Here is a 10,264-nt window from a genome sequence, read left to right on the forward strand (position 1 = left end):
GGTCAGGAGGTAGCCTTTTGCTATGTACAGTTTATTTTATTGTTGATTATACCACATATGTAGCTGTGGTGATAAATGAAATGTTTGTTTTTCAAATAGATGATTATGATATGACCATGGTTATAAAATCATTATGATTATTATGAATGATATCATAGGGTTCCAATGCAGAATGATTGCACGAACTTGGAAAAGAACTTTCAACCCCTATGGGATAAATTGGGTATTACAAGCGATGGAGTTTCAAAATTTAGCATGATTGAAGGAATTTGACAGTCCCATTTCAGGACTTTTACGAAAATTATATTGCCAAGAGATTTGGGTACTATTAAAAGAAAAATGATGAGATATTTTTCCCAAAGAACTTTAATATCTGCCATCCATTTTGGCGATCTCACGAATGAAGGATGAGTTGCCTTTAGTGGTTGCAAAGGAAATTTGTGGAGATCAGGCAAAATGGAAAAATAGGTCAGATATGACCCTAGGACAGAACAGTGATTCGTCAATTGACATGAGGTATGAACCAGAGGTGACGACCGATGAGCTTCGATCTCAGTCAATAGATGGACCTGCCCTGACATCATTGGGGAAAGGGCTTATGCAAGGAGTCATCCAAAATGATTAATTTGATTTATTGATGAATATTGATAAATTAATTGAAATTGAATAATTGAATTGAACTGAATAAATTTAATTGAATAAATTTAACTGAATAAATTGAACTGAATAAATTGAATTGAATATATTTATTGTTTGATTGATAAAAATTGCGGTCTCAAGAAAGAAGCTTTGAGACATTTGCGAAACATCAATGTGCAGACAACCTTGGACGATGAACGAGGTGGTGAGTCTGGTAGTTATTTGTTATATTATATGTGGTTATTTTTGTTTGACCCCCCCTCCCCCCCCCCCCCCCCCCTCAACAGGACTTACTGATCCAGACTCATCTGCAACACTGATCAGTGAGATTGGGGTATGGGAAAAGCCACAGGTAGTACCTGTACCTGTACCTGCCGAAAGACCAGAACAGAGTACAGCGATTGGTTCTAGTCAACAGAGGACAGGTGAAAGAAGTGACCCATTTGAGGTAACTACCCAAGAGGGTGCAATTGGGGCACAGGAACCGACTCAAAGTGGGCAAACGATGCAACCAGCTGCTATACCTTTATCATGCTCTCCATTTCACCATACAAGGAGTAAGGGTCGTGTGATAAATGCCAATCAATCTAACGATCAATGTGATTGGCTAATGAATGATCAAAAGTTGACTCTCTCACAAGGAGGGTTTGAGCAATGTGGTGTTATGAATTTTCCTCAGCGGCAATTTCCAGGGGCAAATCAGCAACACCCAGATCTGATGTATAGACCATGGCAGGTACATCACTTGAGGGCATTGCAGAGTAGTATGCCATCAATCAAAACAGATCCACTTCAATTTGCGGAAGAACTGCGGTTAATTGTGGAAACTCAGTTGCCCACTGCAAGAGACATGGAAATACTTTTGAAGTGGTTAATTCCTAATACCACCACTTTGAGGAACTTAATGCGTGAGGCCAACTGGGTAAATACGGAAGATGGACAGGTAGACATGCCCACGGAGGCTAGAATGGCACAGATCAATAAATTGATAGAGGCCATACAAAAATTGCCACCACTGACGGATTGGAACAAAGTGGTTACATGCAAGCAGAAAACAGGCGAAGATGCTAGCGATTATTTGGACAGATTGCGAGATGTTTTCCGACTATATTCAGGAATAGACCGGGCACAAATTGAAAATGCCTTAAAACCCCTTTTTATTAATGGTCTGTTGCCCAAATTGAAGAATGAAGTGGAAAGACAGTGTATTGCTTGGGAAGGCAAGCCAATTCAAGAAATATTGAATTACGCTTTGCATCATCAGCGGATTCAAGACAGAAATAGTGCTGTAAATGCCGAGAAATTGATGCAACTACAGACTCAAGCCCTGATGACTACGAATCAATGCAATAGGTTTTCTGGGCAACAACGCAACAATGCAGTAGGAGGTAACCAGAAAGTGGAGTGGCAACCCAGAAACCAAGAGATGCAGCCTAGAAATACAAGTGAACAGGTGGACAAACCAGCCAATGACAGACATCGATGTTTTAATTGTGGAAATATTGGACATTGGAAAAGAAGATGTCCGTACGTCAACGAAACACGATTTCGCAAGGGAGAACCAAGATTAAGGGTACCAGTGCTTACAGGTACCTCAGATAACGATTAGGCCTTTATTGCTGCAGATCCCAAATGACGACAGGCCTCAACAGATTAAATCATCAGACCAACATCCAACATGAATAACTGTTGATGCTTCTTGTCTCAAAAATTTTCGGAGCAAGAATGAATTTTACTTTTGCTTATTAGCGAATGAATAATTAATTCATTAAATGCCAAAGTTGGATTTTTGTGGGAACATGAATTAAAAGATCTCGACTTAGAGTTCATTCTGGAAGCCTCATATTTGCCAATTATAAATGTGGTTTTAGGGAGTATTTTGGGCAAAACAATTTTTTACAACAAAACAATTACCAAAGTGTGGAACATTGCTTTGCAAATTTTTTTGGAAACCAAGTGACAAGCGTCACATGATCATCAGGTGGGCATTTTGGACTATTCTTTTGAATGCTGATAGGTCAGTGGTCGACTGACATGTAAATAGAGGTGTTGTAAAATTTGGATAAATTATTGTGGGACCAAAAAGGGTAATTTCAATGTGACATTATAGGGGTTTTCTAAAAATAAACTTTTTGTCTATTTGTGTATTAGCGTTTCTAAAATTAAAGGATAAATTTTACGAAATTGAAATGAAATTGACACCCATCTTGATCTGTTAATGATGGTTCAAATGCAAACAAATATACATAATGCTTGGGTTTGTGTATGTTTGTGTGTCAATGTTTTTTTGTTTTGTGTGTCAATCTTACAAGAATATCCAGAAAATTTTTCCAGTGTCAATCCAGTGTCAATTTCCAGTTCCAGTGTCAATTTCCAGTGTCAATCTTACAAGAATATCCAGAAAATTCGTAAAATAAAATAGGAATATAATTTGATTATGTACATTATCTCTTTTGTCAAGGGAGATGAAATATACAGATTTGATGTGCTAGGTTATGAGTAGCCATTAATTAATAGTAAAATTGTGAGTAATTTTGGGATTCCATTTTTGATAGAATTTATATGAGAATAACAGCTATTTATGGATATGAGCTTCATAAAAAAATATGAGGGAGTACAAAATTAGCCAAAAAGAGGTCTTACACGGACTTTCCAGAGTACTCTGCTCATGGATTTTTGACACATATAAACTTGACTTTTATCAGCATATAAATTGTGCTGTATGTATGGATGTGTCTTAGGCATAGATGATATGGGCAGATAGTAAAGACAATTTTGTTGAATTGAACTATTGTGAGTTTTACAACGAAATGCATTGTGAATCTTAAAGCCAAGGGGGCAGACGTGAACGCGCTGTTATGTTTTTTTACACTCAGAACACGATGTTACGTGTACCTGCAACATATTTTGTTAATCTGCCACACCTATATTGGCATACTGGTGTCAGTAGTATTCACTAAGTTGCATAGAAATGGAGGAACAACTTTTCAGGGAGCATACAACCACTTATTTGGATATTTTCTACAACAGTAGGGGTTTCAATAAGTGGTAGCTGTACACACGGGATTTATCAAATTAAGTTATGGAGTTTAAACAAAGTTACTGGTAAACAGAAGGGAAATGGATAGTAAATAAATTCTTCAATGCTGGGTACATTTAATGAGATATTACAAAGACTTATAAGAGCTACTGTTCTTCCTTATAGCAGTGGGAAAAGCGAGAATTAGAACCAAATGAATCTATAAATGAATGTGATAGGGATAATATCCTCAATTTGTGTTACTTATTTGATTGTGGGTAAAGAAATTATTTTATCGTAATGGATTGGTAACAGCAGCCTGCAATGTCCTGAGAGTGTGCATCCATGTAATTAGAAATCCCAGATTTGTTTTTACAAACAACATTTGGTAGAGGTCTTATGTCGACGAGCACTTACTTGGTAGATAAAAAGGTACTGCATGTTGGCAGCCACTTTTGCGGCCATTTAGGCCAAACACATTGAGAGGAAATTGTAGTTCAATAAGTAATTTACACATGGCTATTTGTAAAAGGGAAGTTATTGCGATGGGAAACATTTCTGAAGGTTTATTAAAGTGTTATAATATGACATGTGTCAAGGCAAACTATTGGATGGTAAAATTAGATCTGGTTATAGAATGAATTTGCTGACCCTTTGAAGTAAATTCTTTGAATTGATTGTTTTACTAGTATTTTGAGTTCAACTTGGAAATAGTTTGGTAGAGCTTTGTTAAAACCTATGGTTGTGGTATTTTGGAACGAATTCACAGATCATAGGAAGTTGATAACAATAGAAATAAATATGGACCCCGGGAGATAGGGGCATCAGGATAAGGCAAATAATCAGATTTATGTTACATATTAAGGGATTTTTCTTTAGTCACATTTTAAGAAGTTGTTAGTTTGGTATATAATGTTGAATGTCATTGACATATAATTATGTTATAGGTATGAACATATACGAGGAGTAGCAGCTGAGATACTCCAATATTTGTTTATTGGATTAGTGGTTATATTGGCAATAGTTTTAGTAGTGGCTTGCTTGAAAACCTTAGTGACGGTGGGTTTGAATAAGATAACAAACAACACTATGATAGTGCAAGCAGCCACAAAAGAGGAAATAAACAAAGCAACAAATGAGGAAATGAATGTGGAACCACAAAAGAGGAAGACTTCTATGGCGACATGAATACTGAGATTCAACGATTGAATCAAGTAATGTTGAAAATGAATACAGTAGAGTTAAAATAAGGGCATAACAACTTGTTGTGAACTATGTCCGTTTTACAAGATCGATGAACTCATATCACCACAAGTTACACTGTTAAAGAAAAACAAAAAGCGGGGAGGACTATGCTAATAATACATTATGCATAGTTTGCTTGTTTGCAAGATTTGTTGTGAATTAGATATTCCTGTTTGTGATTTCAATCATATATACTCATTATTAATGCATTTATTTTCTTTGAAGTTGGGTTACAATACCTGCATGAGTTTAATTTTTGAATTATATGAACCTGAAAGCAATTGTGGATGCTATTCTTAGTTTTAGTAGTGTAAAACACATATCTGATTTGAATATTATTCGTGTGAAGTTGTTATAAAATATAGTGATTTCATGTTACAATGTACCCCATCTGATTCAATCTGTGTGGAGAGCAGATATAAATGTGGCTAAGTAAAGGAAAGACAAGACCACATCCCAAATGGAGTGATAACGACATCTGGGAAGAAGTTTGAAAAAGGAAAATTTGTGAAAATGAGGTTAATCCTGGCATACACCCTCTTTCTCAAAGAATGATGAAGAAATACTCCTTTGGAAGATGGATGTTTACCTTCACCAAGGGAAAATTATGTGACCATTTGTCTGGGTCACACTGCAACATATGGAAAAGGGCGATCACTTACTTTTGTTCGAATACCTCGAACATTCATCACATCAGCAATTGCAGGACGACGACATTTTACCTGCAACGTCTACGGGATACGGTGACGTGTGTCATTACTTCACCAACTTCCAGGGAGCCAGCATGGAGCTGCAAGCGAACGGCTGCGCCTTTTCCTTCACAACAGCTGTGCACGATTCTGCTGTGTGCTCCTGGTATGGACCATGGACAACTGAGTACCATGGTCCCAACATCATCATTGCGGATGCATCCGGCATCCCTGCTCCACATCTTGTTGACAAATCAACATCACATCAACACTTGCTCCATGCTCACGATGTGTGAGGAGGCAAGTCGACTACAACTGGATGGAGGCCTTGTTCAAATCTACTATGGCTCACAGCAAGAGTGGCAAGGATGCTGCATGGAGAGCAGGGTCAGTCTATGACTCTGCCCAGCTATCAGAACAGCAGAAAATCCTACGCAAATAGTGTAGGTGTTATGAAGACAACAGGAGAAAAATGTTTTATGCTGAAATTTCAAACACAAGTGATCCGCCCCCTTTTTTTCAAACAAAGAAAGTCAATATTTGATTAAAGGCAAACATTTTGCCAAATGTTGCAGATGCTTTATTATTTTAATGATGAACTGAAATTATTGCGTTTTGGTGAAGGTGGAATGTTTAGTGATCTTTATGCAAATGAGTTGAATTTAATTATCAACATAGAAAGAGTCAATGAACAAGGAAATGTATTGTGATCAAAATTCTTCCAGAATGACGGTGTATGCCTTAGGAAATTGAATTACCAGATTAGTGGTTTGAATATTTAATGTGGTAATGTTTAGATTAATGGTTAATATAAACATAAAAGAAAAAAACTGGGGATTGTCAGGGAATAAATATTCATATTGACAATATTGCTAGAATATATCTCAATGTAATATTGTGTAAAGTGGAATATGTTTTACTTTACAAATGAGACAAGAGCAATATAATTCAAGACAGAATGTGTACCGCTCTTGGACTGCCATCTGTGTCTATCAATAGTTAGCCTGTGTTCCATAGATGGAGCACAGGCTGCAAATTCCCCCTCAGCAGGTCAGAGCATTTGACCTCTTGAACAGAAATAATGTGGTGCTCTCAGTCTCCCAAAATAGAGGGCTGGCCAAAGAGCCAAATAAAGGCTTTTGGATGAAGGAGTCTGGGCCTTTAAAACCAAGAGAAAGTTGCGATTGGGGAGGAGAGTGGACTGGGAGAGTGAAATGAAGAGGAGTGAAAACTGAAGACCAGTTGAACTGATCAACCAACTGGAGATTGTCAACAACTGAACGAGCTTCAAAAGACCTACAGACCGAGCTTCAACCAAGACCTACCAAACAAGCTTCAACAAAGACTGGAACAAAGACTCATTAAAGATCTCGGCTTAGTATACAACAAATTCTCTAAAGTGAATAAACCATTGATTTTGCTAAAACGAGTCTCTTGAAGTTTTAGTAACATAACACCAGTAGTTATTATTAATTCTCCAAGAGTTCCATGCCTTAGACCACACACACTATGACAGGTGGGTCCCTGTTCACCTGAGGGACATGGTTGCACTCCCAATGAAGCATCCAGATGTAGCCAGAGAATTCAGGGCTGGCAACTTCACTGTACAGAAGATGAAGAAGATGTTCTCTTCGATCCCAATCGAATCAAAATCTTGCAAAAATCAAATCTCTGAATCTGAGATGGCCCAATATCCAGATCTTTTCATAATATGATAGTCTACTAGTGTGCCAAATTTGGTGCTTTCCTCACAAAATGCACAATTGTTATGCTAAGTTGCCCCACTATAACAGAAAATGTAGATTAAAAATGAAATAATTATTCTCGGTGAACGGGCTCTCTGTGCTTCTTGGAACTCGTCATGATCACCTGCAAGACCCTGCTGTGTACAGGAGAATGAGAGATAAGCCCTACTTGCAGAGCCGAGAGAGATCTACTGCAATCTATACACTGCGAGTTTCGGTCTCGCATTCACACACATGGCCAATGACTGCGTACAGTGCGCAGCACGTCGAGGTTTTCTCAAGAACTACAGGCTTCCCAGAGTCACGAGGGTATCACAATCTCTGCATTAAGCTCTTGTACAATGACACGTTTATTTGGAGGAGATCGGAACAGCCGTTCAGGAGAAAATTGTACACCTGTTGACCCATGACGTCACCGGCATGCCAATATTACGATCTGATCGATCGCATTGTGGAGACGAGGTGGGATTTTCAAACACGCGGAGTGGATCTTCCGGAACACGGAGCCTGGATCGGTTGGTATTGTTTTTATATCCGGAGACGTATCTATTACCTCCATGATTTGGGAATATCTGGCACCTTCCTTGCTTGGGGCACTATCACTAATTGCGAGAATTCCAACCAGTAGAATTTTTAAGTGATTCTTCACCATTGGGAGATTGGGCCAAAAACGATACATAGCAGGATATCTCAAAAAGTTGTGGACGGATGATTTTGATTAAATCTGATTCTGTATTGTGATTTTCTGGTCTACTCTGGGATACAAAACGTAAACTGTTCACCTGGCAGAGGCATGCTCTCTACTGAGTGCCGTTCTAGTTAAGGATGCAGCAATCCCAGGTTCAAATTTCACAAGTAGAATGAATGATGTCTTGTTGAACGTGAATGTTGATCTGCATCGGCAATCATGTCGATGTCCTCCATTTCAGTGCCACGGACAGTCTTAAACTCAAAGAACAAAACCTTCTCTCCAGGATCGGCACATTGCCTGCCTCCCCACAGGATCAATGAGCACGTTTGATTTACTTACACCTCCCATCACTTACAACTCTTCAATCCATTCCCTTCCTTTGTCATTCACCTTTTACTTTACTTATTTTATTTTATCTATTTTACCTCTGAGATTTTTTCTCTTCTCAATTTATTTCACCTTTTCTTCCTCTCTCCTTTGCTACCCTCCTCTGAATTTGCTACCCTCTACACTCTTTTCTCTCCAATTCACCTTCTGTCCCCTTTTCTCTCTCCTTTGTATCAGTTTATATTATGGTGATTATTACATTTTGAACACTGGAGTTCAAAGCATGAATGTTAGAATTTTGATATCTCTGCGTTGGCCAAACGATGGTCTTAGAATGACTCCGACGAGGAGAATTTGTGAATTGTGATGTAGTCGTGGTTGAAAAATAGTCCCTGAGACAAAGAGGATTTGGTAACTGAACGAATGATTTCCAATCCTTTACCGAGCACACAAGTGTGATTTTCTGTCTCTTGAAAATTAAAATAACTAAAAAAAAACTGAATTCTTCCCAAGCAAAAAACCTGGCTGGGGATTGTGTGCCTTTATAATGCTTCTCTCTGCCAGAAATGCAGTTTCATGAGACACAGTTGTCAAATCTCTTCTCCCACCACGTCATTTGCAAAATAATAAAACGACAATTGCTGGTAAACACTTGGTCTACTGTATAGAAGGGGATCAAGTTAATGTGACAATCACATAACAAATGCCGAGAATTGTAAATTATACGACAAACCATAAAATATATCGAAATTTCTTTCAGAAGGCAGTTTTTGTACCACTCAGATTGATGCGCGAGACATAGGCGTAAACAAAATGAATAAAAAAGCCGAGGAATATGGTTGGAGAAGAAAACATTGATGGCGAATCACACATCTGCCCACAGAGGAAGGTGACACCAGTTGCGGAATAGGTGTTCTGAATACCAGTGTTTTAATAATTATCAAATAGCTTTCAAAGGATAGCGTTTCATTAATTTCTGCATTATCATCTGAGGGAGATTCTGAAAGCTGCGGCGGATCTCAGCCATACGGAATCCATAAACGATCGGATTTGCAAGAGGCTGCAGCAAATAGAACAATGAATCACTCAGGTGTTTAAAAACGTGCGAGGAAGATTTTCCAGCTGACAGACGCAGAGAGATGATAGTAAAAAGAAAGGAGAAAAGGAAGAGAGAAAGTACCATGCAATGGGTGACACATGTGTGTAGAGCCTTACTACTTCCCTCGGAGTTCTTGGTTGAACATAGACATTCGTACAGAATTAAACTATATGTGATGATGACAACTGTGATTATAAAGGTGATTTTCATAAAAGACATTACAAGCCCATAAATACTTTGAACAGTGATATCATCACATGACAGTTTAGCGACAGCAATGAAAACACATCCCACATTAGGAAGTACATCCTTGCAGAAGGTCAAGCGCAACAATAACAAGTAAAGAACACCTGCAGCAAGGAAACACCAGCACAGTGTGGCCCACATCACTCTGTGAGCTTTGCTGTTCGTGATCAGGACACCGTAACGGAGCGGATGGCAGACGGCCAGGTAACGATCGATCGCCATGATTCCAAGTATGTAAGGTTCCATTCCAGCATAAAATGAAATAAAAAAAGCCTGAATGAAACAAAGACTTATCGGAGTTTGGTTATTTACGATGATACTGTACATGAGCCGAGGAAGTACATTTGTTGAACATATAATGTCCATGAATAGCAAATAAGCAAGGAAGATGTAGACAGGTTTGTGTAACTGCTTTCTCAGGATAATGAGCAGGATCAACACCAGGTTGAGAGTGACAGTTACAATGTAGATGAAGAAGAAGACACTGAACGTCCATGGCCGAACCTGAGGTGGCTCATTGAAAATCGCTTGGAGGAAGAACACGTGCTTCAGTGACTGATTCAT

At 38.5% G+C, this 10,264-nt stretch overlaps 1 protein-coding gene across 1 annotated transcript; it reads right to left on the minus strand.

The window, feature by feature from the left end:
* Positions 1–9,295: 9,295 nt before the first annotated feature.
* LOC144893947 (olfactory receptor 8G17-like) lies at positions 9,296–10,264 on the minus strand. Its single transcript, XM_078785197.1, has one exon. The coding sequence runs from the start codon at positions 10,262–10,264 to the stop codon at positions 9,296–9,298; it is 969 nt and encodes a 322-aa protein (XP_078641323.1).

The sequence above is a fragment of the Myxine glutinosa genome, chromosome 10, assembly GCF_964187855.1.
Source record: "Myxine glutinosa chromosome 10, kmMyxGlut1.1, whole genome shotgun sequence".
Taxonomy (NCBI): Eukaryota; Metazoa; Chordata; class Myxini; order Myxiniformes; family Myxinidae; genus Myxine; species Myxine glutinosa.

Coding starts and splice junctions, on each gene's coding strand:
- LOC144893947 (XM_078785197.1), bottom strand. CDS start 10,264: ATGAATCAGTCACTGAAGCACGTGTTCTTCCTCCAAGCGATTTTCAAT.